Genomic DNA, 17,632 nt, shown 5'->3' on the forward strand with positions numbered 1-17,632 from the left:
CCAAGGTTCTACCCAAACCCAACCCAACCAACTTAGATATTTAAAGAAAAAATTGTTAAAAGCATTGTTTTCTCTCTTTCTCTATTTTCTCTTCTTGTCGTGACTTTCCACTCCTATTTACAAGGGATTTCAGTTTTGAATTTAAGTTTTTAGTTCAAGAAAGGTTGAAGAAATAAGTAAGTGTTTTTTCCTCTTTTGTTATTTTCAATTAAGGATTGATTATGAAAGGTTTTAAGATGTATTTAGGGTTTTTATATTGTTTTAATGATAAAATGATTTAAAGGATTGAATTGATATTTTAAGATGTTAGTTGGCCTTAAACAAGCTGATTTGATGTCTGGAATTATGAGTAGTTGAAAAATAGATTGTGTTATTATGAAATTTACAAGTTTGAAGACTGGCAAATCGAGATTCTGAAAACTCTAATTAATCAATCGATCGATTAGCTGAACTAGCTGACTGGTTGACTGATTGATGTGGTTGACCGATTAGTTTAAACCAGTTAGCCTGTGATAGTGGTTGATCGATTGGTCATCTTGGTCGACTGATTGTCCAACAATAGAGTTTTATTGGGTATGTTAGGTTTGATTAGTTTGGGTTAAGTTCGGGATCGATTGGGTGAATCAATTTGGCTTTATATTTACGTTTTGGTCTTTAAGCTTAGAGTTTTTAATCTTTTATGTTACTTTACTTCGAGTTGTTTTTTAGTGTTTTCAGTATCCGTTAAAAGTTATGTTGATGTTTCTCCTAACGATCTTCAGTAGCCTTCGGTTCTGCATCTGTTTATCTTTTTCTTTCTTTTTCCGGGTGAGTGAGATAATCTTTAATATGCATGTAATATAAATAAATATGTATGTTGATTATACGATTAGTACATGTAGTTAATTTCTTGAATATTTATATATGTTGCTTTATTTTCTAAGTAATCACTTGTTCTTGAATTTACACTCATATTTTGTTGGATTAAATTCTTTTTGATAAGATATACATTGCTTTGATAATTATGCAAGTATATATCATGTTCTAATATCGATATACTTGTCAGTAACTTCATGCTAACAGAGAATAGTTCGTCTATGTGCATATAATATTTTGTATACCTAACTGGTGAGAGAGATGTCAACCTGTAGCGACTGATCCTCCCATAATGGTCACCTTCGAGTGTCATCTCGTCATCTTTGGGAGTTATCTGATTTCTGACATATATTCCACTACTTTATGTTAATGTGCTTAGTATGTATATTTATATCAAGATATGTACGACTTGAAAACTATTAATATCTAAAATACATGTTAAATGTTATTCCCTTACTGACTTGGTTGAACTTATCCCTCTATTTTTTTTTAATATTATTTCAAGTTTTTAATTTTTGTTAGCATGTAAACTTTATTGAGTGTTATTGCTTCTTTAGTTTTAGTCCTTATGCTTTACTTGTTACACAAGACTTTCCTTTTAGTTTTTTATTTGATATTTTAGACACTTTACTATTACACTATTTTAATTAAATTTGGATTTTAATAATGTAATAAATATTATAGATTATTTGTTTTGTTTTATCCAATGAAAAGAATTTTTTAAGTGTTATTTATTTTTAATAGTTTTAAAGAATATAATATTTTAAAAAATATTAAAATGCTGTAAAATCTTTATATAACTTGTTTTATGATATCTACATTCTAAAATTTAGTGTGGTGTGATGTTCTTATGACATCGCACGTGTGTTATTAATTATAAATTTAAAATTCAGGTCATGACTTCGATGACTAGATATTATTAACCAAAAACTAATTTAAACTAAAAAATCAATAAATTATCAACATAACATCTACTGGTACTGGTAGTGGCAATATTTTCGTTATTGTAAGCACATCAATGTTATATCAATTTTGTTATCGTTGTAAAAGTTTTTAAGACTATAAGCCCTAGATTAATTAGTTATTAATTATCAAACCTCTATTATTATAAAATAAATTGATAATTAATCCCTATTTCTTGTAAGGTTATAAAAAAAAACATTATTTTTTACAATAGTAATTAATTTTGATATTATTTTTTACATATAAATAAAGGTCAAAATCATGATATATCATTTTCTTGTTAAGTTCCATGAAAAATCTAAAAAATAACCATTTAAAAACTATTTTACAACCTCAAAACACGTCTCTAGAAACTTACTTCCACAAACATATGAATCCCAAAAGACTAATATTTTTTCCGAGAATGCATGGACACACAGATTTTTGAATTACATGGCCTGAATGGAGCTCATCAGAGTTTTCTCTCTCCTTCCTTATCTCTCTCTCTCTCCACATCTAGGGACTGGCATGTATTACAAATGAAGGGCAAGAACCATTCAAGAAAAACTTGGAAACCTAAGGACCAAAGAGAATATATGTTTTCAAAAAATCAAATTCAAGAAAGGATGTGGTTGACGATATCATTTGGCCCTGATGAACAATATAACATAATGTCGAATCCACAGTGCAAACGAGTCTGTTCTACAATGTATCTACAGTAAAACACCACCCTCTTATAACTTCTTTTGTCAATAATAATATAATAATTTGGTAGCAAGGTAACATTAGACACAGTAGTTGGGGCAACCCCTCCTTTGAGGGCTAAGGCTGGCATCAAAGAGACGGTTCGCCAAACCATTCAAACATCCCTACTCCCTTTAACTATATTATAGGCACAATGATACCAAGCAGGTCCACTTCATTCTACTTGCAACAGAACACGATAACCAGCTACTAATGTAGCAGAAAACATGCATGATAGTTATTAATGTACCAGGGCTAATTACAGTATTACACACCTCTGAGAGTTTCTTATCAAACATGAGCAAGAGGAGGAATCCAGGGTGAGGTCACTGAAATTTCACAACCACGCAGGAAATGTCGTCTGAACTCTTCCTATTAAGTGCTTCTTCAGTAAGCCGCTTTGCTGCAGACAGCGCATCCTTTATGTTCTTGACAGCATCCACCGCTTCTTGGTTGGACATCACCTGGCATCAAATTGAGGAACGGATTTTAGTCCATAAAAAGGGCAAACAAATAATTTATCCTTCCAACAAAGATTAGAGGTAGAAAGTTCCAAGTAAAAGAAACCTTCCACAACCCGTCACTTGCTAAGATAATACAATCTGTATCATCATCAATCATCTCCATTGCGACATCTGGTTCTGAACTCAGATGTTCCTTCAAGCTCTTGTCACCAAATGCCCTTGCCACTGCCAACTGTCCATCAACACGTGGGACATCCCCTGAATTCATAAAGTTGGAAAGTTAATATTGATAGTGACAGACTATTGAAACATCTCTATAAGGAGGAGAGATAGTCTAAAGGTATTGATATTGGAATAAAGAAGAATCACATGGCTGATCATAGTGCAACAGATTGCATACTCACAACGGCTGTCTGAAACCAGATGAAAATGAGGAGGAATAAGCGCAAACTTAGTTAATAGAAAAGTGCAGTTCCATCAGTTTAAAAAGATAACCCACGTCTATTCATCAACAGGTCACAGGAGGTGATCAGTGCAATAACTTGGTGCAAATTCTATCATTTAAAGCATCCATTTGCCCTGTGGAAGAGTGCACAGTATGCAATCCATTTTCAAAATTCCAGCATGCAGTTGCAAGCCTCAAAACCTAAAGGCATTAAAAGCAGTAATGTCCTAACAATCTAATTTCCAATGCTCCATTTCTCACAACACAATCATAATCATATTTATGTAGAGTCCAAACATTGTAGAACAACATAGTTCTTGAAACTTAGCAAATCTCTTACCTGGAAAGTTTGACACAAAGCCACCTCTGTTCTCGATTTCCTCCCTTTCCATGCTTGGCTCATGATCAACTGAGAGTTGTTTGGCAACACCATTCTTGCAGATAACAGCTCGTGAGTCACCTACATTTGCTACTACCAGCTTCTGACAGTTAATTAGTATAGCCGTGACAGCCGTTGAACCTCCTTTACCCAAATCACCGGCTTTCTCCAAAATTGTAGTATCAGTAATACAATATGCTCTCCTCATAGCATTTTTTGGCTGTGTCCAAAAGTCTGGCTGCATGAAGGAAATATTCAAACAAGAAATAGACATTTATTTTCATCAAATCCACCCATTACAGAAAACTACAAGCAGAACGGACAATCTAAGGGGAAATAGCAAGCATATTTAGTCCATCATAAAAGTTGAAATATCAATTCTCAGCTCCACTTAAAAATGAGAAGCCATTAAACAACCAACCCCAGAATCCTATCCCATAACCATAGTAAAAAATTTAGACCTACAAAGTAGCTCACAAAATGATGCTTCAATAATGACTTACAATACACAGATAGAATACCTTACCTCCTTTAAGATATTGTCAAACAAATGAGACCGCAAATAATCAGGAATAACATGGCTGAGATGACCATCAAATATTGCAAACAAACCAAGTTCATTGTCATCGACTTCCTTAAATTGAGCAACAACATAATCTTCCATGTCATGATGTGATTTCCCCTTTACTAAGTGAAAGCCATGTGTTATGTGCTTCGAAATCTTACTCTTGCCCTTTCCACAATCTGGAGAAGAACCCAATCCAACCTTTTCCTGCAGTATGTGCATTCAAACTTGTAGGTAACTCACACGGCTAGCAATCCAATGAAAAATGCATGTGTAATCAATGTCAAAGAGCTGAACAAACCACAAAAACATATTAATTAAAAATACTTCCATAGTTGTGTAATTATAATTGTTTGGAACAAAAGAGTCTTACAATTCTTCTTCGAACGTGATGTCTTCCTCCCAAACAGAAATTATAGCAACTTGGTTAAAGATAGCAATTGCAAAGTAAAATAATAACTGCCATGTTCTAGGTTCCTTCCGAGTAAAACGCATTGTAAGATCCCATCTCATTGACATTATATCTCAGCATGCACTACACATTGATATTACATAATTTGTTCAACAATTCCTTATCTCTGAATGCAAATTGTGATTGTTAATGTCAAAATACTTTAATTTCGTATGATCATGAAAGTTCCCAATTCTCAATAAATTAGCTACTGTAACAAATAATTAGCAACTGGCTTTCATGATGTTGAGAGTACCCCCCCCCCCCATAAAATCCAGAACTGGAATGATGTTAAGACTTACTATGAACACAGAATAAGCATTATCTCTAACCCCATCTGATCCATATCACTCCAAACAAATAAATCAAAAAATAATGTCTTTAATTATAAATCAAAAAAGCACATTTATGAAGTCTCCAAACACACGGAGACCAAGCAAGAAAAAACTCATGAATTCAAGGTCATAAAAAGAAGAAAAAACAGGGAAAGCAGTAGACACATATATAATGGTTGATATATTGAAGATCTCAAATCAATAACTTGTTCACTACAAAGGATATACATCCATACATACCTTCATCTTGTGTAGGATTTCTTTGCCAATCATGGCTGCTGCTAGTGTAATAAGCAGGTGGAGATAATAAATAGGAAGGGAAGATAATTGTGATCTAGAAAATCAAGAAAGTGAAGAGAGAAAAAAGGAGAGATCAAGGCGAGTGTTGATGAGGATCCAGCAACTGTTGACGACGGTACTTTCACTTCCCAGTTTTTATTGTCCGCGTTTCTTGCATTTACTTGTGACGTGGTCTTCGCGCCACTTGACTGTTGCCTCTCTCTTTATTTTCTTTTCCTACTGCTAATAAAATTATTAACGGTGTGCTTAGCAAGGCAAAAATTTGAAAATTATTTTATATTAAATTAATTATTTTATATTTTTAAATATCAAAAATAATTTTTTAAAAATAAAAAATATTATTTTAAAATATTTTAAATAAAAAATATTTTAAACTATAACAGCCAGCATTATCTCTTACCCACCACAAACTTCGTCTGCAAAGTAACCACTGGTTCAATGAACGAGGTGTTTGAACCAATTGGGTGGTTCCACGTGGATGTTGGAGTTTGGACCTCCCCTTGAATGGAAACAGGATTGGCTGGGTTTAGATCGTTTGTTTGATTAGACTCTTTTTACCTTTACATGAAATTTTTATAAAGTCCACGGAAGCAGTTAAAACATAAATATATTTCTATCTTGTATAGCGTATGGGTTGGATTGATTTTTTAAATGTAAAAAGAAAAATCAAATGCGTTGTTAATATTTTTTTTTGCAGAAAAATAAATTAGTCATGAAATAAAAACCTAATCCATATCAAATAAAATCTTTTTTAAATACTAAGAAAGTGATATATTAAATAATATTTTTAAAAAATAATATTGTAATGATGATATATTAAATTAAATTAGACTAACTCTAGTTAAGCTGTGAAATTCACGATTCGGGTCATGATGACTCATAAAAAATAAATTAAAAAAATTAATAAATTCAATTCCTAAATAATCAATGTTGGAGGCTAAAATTAAAGAAATATTGATTTAAAAAAAAACAAAAACAAAAACAAAAAGAATAATGGCTTAAGTCAACACAAGTAAACTGGCCTAACCCATGGTAAAATCTAGTTATCTTGATCAAGAACTTGTCTCATATGCTCATGTTTCTGAAATGAATTTTCAAAACTAGTCATGGATCCATGATCACAATCCTAAGTGCTTCTTGCCCTTACCGACTAACAGTTTAATTTTTCAATTTATCTTTGCATGTCATCTATCATCAATTCTTGAACACTAATTCTTGACCACCTCTTTTCAATTTTGCAATCCATTTTTGTATGTTTTTTTATCACCAACTCTTAAACATTTTTCTCTAGATAGAAGACCTCCACATCCCCTCTTACCTAAACATGTTCTATTTAGTGACCTTGCTAGCCAAAGTTATTTACTAGCACCCAAAAATGCACAATTCAACAAACAATAATTTGGGATAGTTAGGTTCTGGTACATATATGAAAGCAATATAAGAAGAACAACAAAAATCTTATTTCAGAATTTTATTGCTGAATATTTTCTATTGATGTAGTCTATTCTCTATGAGATTTATAATCCTTAAATAAACTTAAAAACTTACCTAAACCAACAAGAAAACACAAAAATAATGAAAAAATAATAAAACTCTTTGTCGAATTAGAAAACATGTATTAAATAAAGCTGAGTGTTCTAATCTAAATAATAAAAAGAATTTTATATCAACTAGGAAAATATATCAAATCTCAAATAGTAACTTATGAGACTTATTTGAAGGCATTTCTAATGTTCGCTTTCTTTCAAGTTTTAACCCTCTAAAAAATACGGTCTTTAAAATCTTTTAGAAGATTTTCAACTTAATTCAACTGTCAGTTTAAAAGTTATGCTCAATAACATAAAACTATGTCTTAAAAAAAAAAAATCTTCTGCATCAAAACTCTTCTTTACCCTTTTATATGGTGAATTTTAGAAGTTAAAAAGATAGACAATTAATTATGATAATAACTAGAATTAATCATTGTCATTATCAACTTTAATAATCCTCCATAAAACTAGAATTATTTATGGTAATAACTAGAATTAATCCTCATTATTATCAAATTTAATTAGCTATTAAAAAAACCAAAATTAAACCTGAATATTTTGGGCCTAAATCTTAAGTTTCTGAGCTAAAAAAACTTTTCAAGTTTGCAAAATGCTTATGGAATAAGTTGATCAAATTCTTTATTCATGAGTTTAGATGGACAAAACATTGGCATGGAATAAATAATTCTTTTGGACCACACCTAAATTTAAATTTTAGTTGGCAAAATAAAAAATATTTTGTAATCTAAAAAGTTATTTTACAATAAACTTAAAAGGGATGACTTGAACATATACCAAGTCATGTGCTAGTTTAAGCTCAAAATCCATTTTATTTAGGATATTTTCCCTCTAAAAACTCGAGTGCCTTTTAATCCCAATTTCAACTTCTCAAATATCTACTATATAAACACCAAAAATATTTTGTTTTTCCCTCATGTGTGATAAAATTCTTATAAAGAGTTTTAAAATTTTATCAAAACATATTAACTAAGAATTCTTCAAGATCAGTTTTTTATTCACTTATAATTTATTTAAACCATATTAATGTTTTATATTAAAAACCTTATATTAAGGATTAAATTCTAACAAAGTTTTAATGAGTGAAATATATTTTTAATTTGGATTCAAAACCATGTTTTTAAACAAATTTCCCTTCTCCCCGTGCGAAGTCCTCTGCCCATGCAAGGAATGGAAAGATCTAGGGTTAGGGTTAGGGGATTTTTATGCATCTTCACCTTCTTTATACATTTCCAATCTTCTTCACTGCCTTCCTTACTCATATATATATATATATATATATATATATATATATATATATATATATATATATATATATATATAACCATTGAAAGGTCTCCCACATTGTTTTGGAGGTTCACTATCCACCAAGTCTAGATCTTCATTAATTTAGCTGTACAAAAGGCACATCATCTCTCAAAGGTATCCATATTCGTCGAGCGGTAAAGACGAACAAGGTGGGTTCTAGGTTGCTTTTGCAGAAAGATCGCAGTGGACTTTTCGGCACAAAAATACCTTGCATTCGGCGACTTGACCAAGTCACCGCGCAGACAGTGGTGTAGAATCCATGTGCTGGCTTGCAGAATCCTTACCAAAAACACTTCACTCACAATAAATTATGCCTTTTTCCAGGGGGGATTTCGTAATTTGCTGTAAGAAGAAGGGCTTGTCACAACTTCTTGTCTGAAAAGAAAAGTACACTCAAAGACTTTTAGTTTTTTTTAGGTTTTGTCCTTTACTTTCAGAGCAGGTAGATGAATTATTAACGTCTTGAAAATGATGGGACAACAGTGATTTGCTTCATCCACATACTAACTAGTCAACCTAATCCATTAGCGAACATGTGAGGTCTCAATAAGATAGTCACTCTATAAATCATATATTTTTTTTTAATAGGTGTTTGAAATTACAGTGGTTGTTGTTGTTTTTTAAATAATTTTTCATGCTGAAATGTATTAAAATAATATTTTTTTATTTTTAAAAATTATTCTTGAGATCAGCACGTCAAAACGATCCAAAACATACAAAGAAAATTTAGATTTTTTGCAAAAAATTAATTAATTTTTTTAGAAACGTGATTTGCATTTATATTCAAATAAATTTGTTTATTTTTTAAAAATCTTAGTTCATGCTAAAGTGCCTTCTAAATATCACTTAGAAAAAAAATATTTTTTATTGATGCATATAAATTGATTCAAAAATATTATTAACAAAAACTAAATCAAAAGGGAATGTGAATGAAAATATTGTTTACTAGACCAATATTTTCATGGTTTTTTTCTAGGTTACCACGATTATTTTTTTAAAAAAATTATTAATTTGTTGTTGTTGTTTATTTTTTTATTGTTTAATTAAAATAAAATAAACTTATTTAATCTAGATCACAATTTTTTTTATTTTTTAAAATATATTTTTGACACCCAAATATTATTTTTTTATGAAAAAAAATTATTTTCACTGTGATCCGCACCTAATTTAGGGGGAAAAAACATCTTATTTTCATGGTTATATTTCTAGTGGGTTTAGGATCGGGAGAATGGGCTATAAATTCTGAGACCCGTAATACAACGCCCATGGAACAAAACAATCTGACCTTTTCTCCGTGGAAGGTAGAGAGATCAGGCACTCGACAATTAACTATTACTCCGACCTCTGCCCAAACCCAGCTCAAAGGGCCCAAACCCCTTCTTCTAGGTTACCGGCAGCCCAATTTACCATGCTGTTTACTCCAACACTTGAGTCGGTCCCTAAGAAACATGACAGGCAAAGCTCAATGTTCTTTTATGACCCATACACAATTTCACTTGGAGCCGGAATCTTGTTAGGGCTTGCTACAAACTTTTTGTTTCTTAGAGAAAAGATTAATTCAGTTAGAGTCTGCCGCGAACAAGAGAGAGTTAAAGAAAGAAAAGGGAAGATGGAGAGGAGCTGGAGAGGAGGAAAACGGAGAAGATAAGCCTCTTTTCTTTTTTGTTTTTTCATCAAAAACTGCTTATAATATAAAAAGATTACATGCAGATACCAAAACCCAAATAGAATTCAATCATACAAGTTTAAGCTCAAATTCGTTGGACTATATTCTTCATCGTTCTTATTATATATATGTTTGCGAATCGTATCTTGATTTCTTTACCGTATATATCTGGTTTCTCTACCATGTTCTGTTTAAATCTGGTCGGTTTAGACATAAAGTGAAGCAAAATTAAAATATCATAGAATTTCGGGTCAAAATTGCTTCCCGAGTCAAACTAATTTGGCCCAGCTCTTAAATATTAGTGTGTAGTAGAGCTATCTTATGACACAATCCGACTATCAACCAAGGAAGCCTAATATAAAACTTGATTGGTGGGGAGGGAAATCTGGGTGACCGGTGGTTCCCGGGGGCATGATGAGCTGCCATGGGGCCAAAAGGTTTCGATAGAAACCCTAATGGGAGACAAATAGGTTTTCTGAAAGCTGCTCTGTCCTCATTTTGAGGAGGGTGATCAAAAGTAACCCTGATAATTAATGAATAAAGCAGTGAATTGCTAGTCAATAGACTTGCAGATTTATTTCATCGAGAGAGGTGGTCCACAGAGAGCCTTTGCTTCCACCAACACCGAGAAAGCCTTTGCCGATCCCATCATAGCATGGCCTGGTTAAAGCTCGAACATGACAATAAGCTATTGGTGCTTGTGTTGCTTGACCATCCACTCTTTCTCTCCGTATCTAGTAAAGTTATTCTTCCTTGCTTTACATGCAAGAGTATATTTGGGAAGCTGTGTTCCTTGAAGAAAACCAAAAGCAAGACCGAAGGGAAAAACCCTTTGAACTAAACAAGCTTAGGGATCTACTTATTTTCAAGTTAACCTATATAAATCCCACATTATGATGATAATAATAATAATGATCAAAACTAAGGGGAGAGCTCTATATTTCCTAGCATGAACACGCCGTTGAAAACCATTGTGTGTGTTAAATTCATGCATTTTGCATCAAAGTTAGCCTTTGAATTGTGTTATCCCAATCATTTAACACACATGTCTAAGAAACATCCCACACTAACAAAATTATTAGAACAACACCATGTATCTAAGTTAATTTAAGATTGAGTTGGCATGTAACCAACTCATGATTTTGTCCACCAAGCTAATAAATTATCAAAATCTTCTTTTATTTGATGGAAAATCTTATAAAGCACGGGAATAATTAATGGTATCTTTTTAATTTTTTTATTAAACTTTTTTTTAAGAAAGAAATAGATACACGAAGGGAAGAGAAAACCAAATCCATAATCCACAAAAAAAAATGATAAAAATACCTTCTCATATGTTTTCTCTCTCTTTTTTTATATGTCTACCCTTTTTTAATATAATGCTATTAATTACTCTTAATGGATGCATAGCACGTTCCCATCTCTTTCTCGTTATTTTTTATATGATATACAATTCCACGTTATATATTATGAGTACCTTTGGGATATAAGTACAACCTCACACAAGACTCCCACAAGCACTGCTATGGAAGAAAACCACCACCAAAAGACTAGCTCTAGAGAATACATCTTCTCGTTTCCTAGCACTCCAGGTACTCTAGATCAAGATTCTGATTTCGAATTCGGTTGTTTAACGCCGGATTCTCCCTCTTGTGATCCAAACAAGAACTCACCAGCTGATCATCTTTTTTTCAATGGCCGCCTGCTGCCTCATTCTTTTCCTGTACTTCGAAAACAACAACCAACAACTATGCTACTTATTGATAACATATATCGTGCAACTAGCAGAGCAAGCAGTGTCAGCTGCAAGGATTCCCTCATGTCATCAAGAAGTAATAGTACTAATAGTAGTAGAAGCAGTGTTAGCAGCGCAAGAACAAGCTCAAGTGACAACTCCGAGAGGAGAAGATTGTATAATAATATTACTAGTACCAAAACACCCTTGGCTAGTAAAGTTATTATGGCACAATTATACGGATCTTCTCAAAGGTGGCAACATATCATGCCTGTGCCAACTGCAGTTCTGAAACGTGAGGATTCAAGAAGGAAAAGTGGTGGGATTTTGATTAAAGAAGGGTTGATCAGCAACAAGAAACAAGTCAAGAAAGGGAAAAGAGAGAGGTCTGGGCTCTGGAGGAGATTTTTCATGTCATTTTTGGTGGCGTGTAGAGAATGCCATGCCATGGAACCATCCACAAGGGATGATATGTTGCAAGAGAACATCAAGTTATGATTAATACGAATATGGGGCTTCTTTTTTCTTATGGGGATACTGATTTTGCACATGATTTGATTCGCACTTTTGAGTAAATTTCCTGTTACCTGTAGTGTATGTGATCATACTGCAAAATCCCGCCCTCTCTCAAAGAGAGTGCATTCCAGATCGTAGCCAGGAAAACATTATTATTGGTTTGTCCAATGATCTATCTGTTTGTTAATTTGCAAATGATCATTGCAATTAATTGCTCGAGTCTTCGTAAGGGATTGCGACCATCTCAACTGCTGTAACAGCTGACAATTTGTGGGGAGGAGACTGATAGGAGTGTTATTTGTATAATCAAAAGCATGATTCAATCATTGTAAGCATCTTAAAGCATGTGGTGAGGTGTTTTGTACATTATATTTGAGTGCATTAATCATTATTAAGTGCTGGTTTCTGTTCACACATTCTTCCTCAAGGCAAAACAAATCAGAAATAAATAAAAACAAGGTTAGTGCATCTCTTTTGAGCTCTGCAAGCAGGCACAGCCCGTGGCCAACGTAGCTCTGAAGCCATTATTAACAAATGCAGATCGGAGTTCCTTCTCTGACTGCAGGAACATCACTCCATATCACTTCGGATCTGGTCTGCCTGCATCATTCAAAACCTTACTCTGGGAATTATCAACTGCCGGTTGGTAATGGTACAGGACTTCCCATCATTTGAGATGGTTTCTATTTCGTTGCAGACACTTGTACGATATTTAAAATGTCTAGTGTCTTGCTAGTATAAAAAAATAACAAGAACATGACTTTCCGTCCATAACTTTGCTTGTGAAAATAATGTTTTTAAATTTCACCGCTTTTATTTTTTGTATTAAAGGTCACGTAAACAAGAGAGTTCTCTCTTGGGGTGAGTAGGAAGGTCTACTGCAAACCCTAATATTAAAATAACTAAAATATTTTTAAAATAAAATTTTTAAAATTATTATGTAAGGGTGGTTTAATCTTTTCATACTTCTTTTTATATATACAGTGAAATAAGTTAAGGGCGATTTGATATTTTAATAAATATAAAAACAATTAAAAAAACAAAAAGTGATTTGCTTGTGCCAACAAGTGGTGCCTAGGCTTTCCAATCAATGCATATCATGCCACCATCAACCAAAATCATTTTTCATCGTGTTATTAGATGTGTTGCCACATTCTCTTTCTTATAAAACGACACGTGTGGTTAAGGGTGGTGTTATTTGTCACCAACAACCTTTTTTTCCCATCCATTTTTTTCTCTCCTCCCCTAAAAAATCACACTGCCCATGTAAAATTTTAAAATTATTCTTTAATGTTTTAAGATTTTAATTGCGGTTTCTATTCTTCTGATTTCTATTTTTTTATTTTAGTTTTTTTGTAAAATTCTAATTTGTTTTTAATTACATATTTCAATCTCAATTTATGATATATTATTTATTATGTTATGTTCCTCGTTCTTTTAATTATTTTTTCTTTTTAGGTTCTTTTATTAAATTGAATTTTCTTTTCAATTGTACCCTTCAATCAAAATTTTATTTTTATTTTTTATTTCAATTTTGATCCTCATTCTTTTTTATTGTTTTTTTCTTTTGGGTTCTTTTGTTAATTTGATTTTTCTTTTCAATTTCACCATTCCATCAAAAATTTAATTTATTTTTTTATTTTTATTTTAGTCCTTGTTCATTTAATTGTTGTTTTTTTTATCCTTTTGTGTAAATGAAATTATTTTTTTTCAATTTCATCATTTAATATTTGATTGGTTAGAAATTGAGCTTCTTGGTTTTTCTTGATGGGGTGCTTACAGTCTAAGGACCCCGGGTCTCGGGTTTGAAACATTAATTCGGGTTGATATTTTTTTTACATATTTTTTTTTTACTTTCATCATTCAACAATGTTTTTTTTTTTAAATGGGCTTTGATATTTTCCTTGTTTTTTTTCTATCGTGTTATCCTAATCTCATAATTTGAACCGTAAACTTGACAGATTAGCTCGACCCTTATTATTAGGATTATAGGTTTATCATGATAACCCGGGCTTAATCAAGCTGGTATTTTCTGCTCTATTTTTGTTATTTAATTTTATCATTTCATATTTAATAGAATGAAAATCAAGCTACATTATTTTTCTCATTTTGAAAAAAAAAATATTTTTTCAAGTTATCGTGATAATTTTATTTTATTTTTTATCATTATATACTTTTTCTATAATCTAGTTAAAATAAAATTTAATCGAATCTATATATCGAGTCACAAGTATTTTTTCTTGCTTTAAAGTATGTTTGCAAGTCCACCTGGCTCGTTGAGCAAGCTAAAATGTCTAGAATGAGGATCCATATCAAGCCCAACTCAAGAAAGAAAAGGAAGAAAAAAAAGCAGTGGGGTGGGGAAGGTTTGGTGACCCTGCGTGTTCTCCAGTCTATGCTTTTGATAAGATTAGCAATTTTTGCATGACAAAGAATTCTTTGCGCTTCAAAAAGGTCAAGCAAATATCATACAAAACAAATGATCTCTCCAAGTTAGTGTCTTTACACAACCAAGAAAAACAATCTTGCTTGACCTCTATACTTGGCTCTCGATAGTATATTTTTTCAAGTTTTTCAATAAAGATGATAGTCGATGTAAAATATTTATAGTTTTATCTGTTTTTATTTTCCCAGGAAGATCAATATCCGAGCTTTAGTTTTTAATTAGTTTAAAATCTTACTCGGAGACTGAGGGAGGTATAAGGCCAGTAAAAGCTATTCAATTAGATGGGGGAAATAAGATAGTTGAGGGAGAATGGGCTCTGTTACACGCCAATGGCTATTCGTTAACCAGCCGTCTCACCGTGCACATTGTACTATAAAACCCAGCCTGCAAAGGCTAAAAGATGGAGAGAGAGAAATCAAAACCGACCAGCAATGGAAATATTTGACATACTTGCAGTTGTAGGAGTACTTGTTTGTTTTCTCTTGCTTCGTTGCTGGGATCAGATCAGGAAGCTAGGCGCAGATAAAACAAACTGGCCAATTGTAGGGATGCTACCACGGCTCCTTATCAATTCATCAAACGTGTATGAGTATACCACGCGAACCCTGAGAAATAATGGAGGAACTTCAAAGTTCAAGGGTCCTTGGTTTGCCAACATGGACTTCGTGATCACTAGCGATCCTAAGAATGTGCACCACATCTTGAGCGACAACTTCGCAAACTATCCGAAGGGACCTTTGTACAAGAAGATTTTTGAGCCTCTAGGAGATGGGATTCTCAATTCCGATTCGGAGTCATGGAGAGCACAGAGGAAAATGATTCAGCTATTCATGAAGAACAACAAGTACAAGGAATTGGTAGAGAAGACCATCCTCCAGAAGTTGGTTCAAGGCCTATTTCCAATCCTGGATCATGTCTCCAGAAAAGAACTGTCGGAGATAATAGACATGCAAGATGTGATTCAGCGGTTCATGTATGATAGTAACTGCATGTCTGTTTTGGGTTTCGATCCAAATTGTCTCACGATTGAATTTCCTGAGGTTGCACATGCAAAAGCTTTCGATATCATGGAGGAGGCAATATTCTACCGGCACATCGTGCCGGAGTTTTACTGGAAGTTTCAAAAATGGCTTCAAATCGGAGAAGAGAAGAAACTAAGTAGAGCTTTGCTGACATTTGATCAATTCATGTACAAATGCATCTCAACAAGGTGCGAGCAAGTCTTAAACGAAAATAAAGCCAAAATGGAGAATATTGTCGAGGAGAAGGAAGCTGCAGACTTCGACTTATTAACAGCTTATATCAAAGTTCAAATGAAAGAGCATGGAAACAGTGCAGCTTCTTTAAACAAGTTCTTAAGAGACACGGCAACTAATCTCCTGGTGGCCGGGAGAGACACTCCCAGTGCAGGCCTTGTTTGGTTCTTCTGGCTTGTCGCAGAGCATCCACTAGTAGAAAGCAAGATATTAGAAGAGATTAGAGCAGCAAATTTGGTGAAGGAAAAGGACGGGAAGCTGAGGGTTTTCAGTGCAGAAGAGGTAAATGGCCTGGTTTATCTTCACGCAGCCATGTGTGAGACACTGCGGCTATACCCATCAGTGCATACTAATCACAAGGCTGCAGTTGAAGAAGATACACTTCCGAGCGGTCATCGCATCCGACGGAAGATGCAGGTCTTGATTTCCTTCTACTCAATGGGGAGAATGGAAGCAATCTGGGGCAAAGATTGCCTAGAATTCAAGCCTGAGAGGTGGATTTCTGATAAAGGAGGTATTATATACGTACCACCTTACAAGTTTGCTGCGTTCAACGATGGGCCGAGGACTTGCCTGGGAAAAGACGTCAGCTTTATTCAAATGAAGATGGTTGCCTGTGCAGTGCTCTGGAATTATCATGTTCAAGTGGTTGACGGCCATCAGGTTTTCCCGAGTGTTGCTGTTGTACTTCGTATGAAGAATGGCTTGAAGGTTAGGATCACCAAGAGATGCTAACTATCTTTATATAGATGTTGTAATAAAAACTAATATCAAGTAAACTACGATTTTTTTTATTTTTTTTGGTATAAAAATTTTAGTTAACATTTAACAATTTATGTGAATTGTTAAATGTTAAAAAAAACATTTAAAAAACACTTTACGGAACAAACAGGACTAATCCAACAACGTTACTGGTCCGTGTTTCTGCTAATATTTTTTTTCTAACCCTTAAAAAAATTTAAAGACATTAGAGAGTAAGAAGTTCAATGTATATTTGATGAAATATTTTTAAAGTATTGAAATTGTGATATATTTAATAATATATTTATTTTAAAAAATATTGAGATGATAATATATTATATCGATTCGGATTAGCTATAGATAACCCGCTATTCTAAGCATGAAACCACGATAATTAACCTTGCAGAACTCAAATAAAAAAAATAAAAAACTCAATTCTAATCAATCAAATATTAAAGGTTGAAAATGAAAAAAATAATTAAAAAATAAATTTATTTTAAAAATACTAAATTTAATAAAGAGGAACAAATAAAAAGACTAGAAATAACCCGAGTTATTTTTAAAATTATTTAAAAATTCTATAGAAAAGAATTAAAAAAATAATTAAACTCAATCTCTAATTAAATCAAATATAGAATGATGAAACTAAAACACATAAATTTAAAAAAATATAAATAAAATCGAGCAAACATGATTAATCTCTCAAATTTATAACTCATTAAATCAATGACTCCAACTTAATCAAGAAACTCAATTAAATATTAAATGATCAAATTAAAAAATATATAAATTTAAAATATTTACATTAGCAACTTTTTTTTAATTTTTCCATTCAGATACTTCTCAATTCATTTTGTAAAGCATAGGCATTTTCAATTAAAAACAATTATCCGTGACATTAACGCTTCCGTTTTTCACATAAAAAATAATTTGAAAT

At 32.6% G+C, this 17,632-nt stretch overlaps 3 protein-coding genes across 3 annotated transcripts; 2 read left to right on the forward strand and 1 right to left on the reverse strand.

The window, feature by feature from the left end:
- Nucleotides 1-2,511: 2,511 nt before the first annotated feature.
- On the reverse strand, nucleotides 2,512-5,661 carry LOC133678030 (probable protein phosphatase 2C 39). The gene is made up of 5 exons (XM_062100184.1): nucleotides 5,421-5,661; nucleotides 4,356-4,601; nucleotides 3,791-4,067; nucleotides 3,109-3,263; nucleotides 2,512-3,005 (listed from the first exon to the last, which is right to left on the reverse strand). The coding sequence occupies exons 1-5, from the start codon at nucleotides 5,451-5,453 to the stop codon at nucleotides 2,868-2,870; spliced, it is 849 nt and encodes a 282-aa protein (XP_061956168.1). The 5' UTR covers nucleotides 5,454-5,661; the 3' UTR covers nucleotides 2,512-2,867.
- A 4,192-nt stretch (nucleotides 5,662-9,853) lies between these two features.
- Nucleotides 9,854-12,664, forward strand: LOC133699685 (uncharacterized). Its single transcript, XM_062123053.1, has one exon. It carries the CDS (start codon nucleotides 11,404-11,406, stop codon nucleotides 12,232-12,234), a length of 831 nt encoding a protein of 276 aa, XP_061979037.1. The 5' UTR covers nucleotides 9,854-11,403; the 3' UTR covers nucleotides 12,235-12,664.
- A 2,465-nt stretch (nucleotides 12,665-15,129) lies between these two features.
- LOC133701823 (alkane hydroxylase MAH1-like) lies at nucleotides 15,130-16,689 on the forward strand. The gene has a single exon (XM_062125977.1). It carries the CDS (start codon nucleotides 15,130-15,132, stop codon nucleotides 16,687-16,689), a length of 1,560 nt encoding a protein of 519 aa, XP_061981961.1.
- Nucleotides 16,690-17,632: the final 943 nt, after the last annotated feature.

This window comes from Populus nigra, chromosome 1, assembly GCF_951802175.1.
Source record: "Populus nigra chromosome 1, ddPopNigr1.1, whole genome shotgun sequence".
Taxonomy (NCBI): domain Eukaryota; kingdom Viridiplantae; phylum Streptophyta; class Magnoliopsida; order Malpighiales; family Salicaceae; genus Populus; species Populus nigra.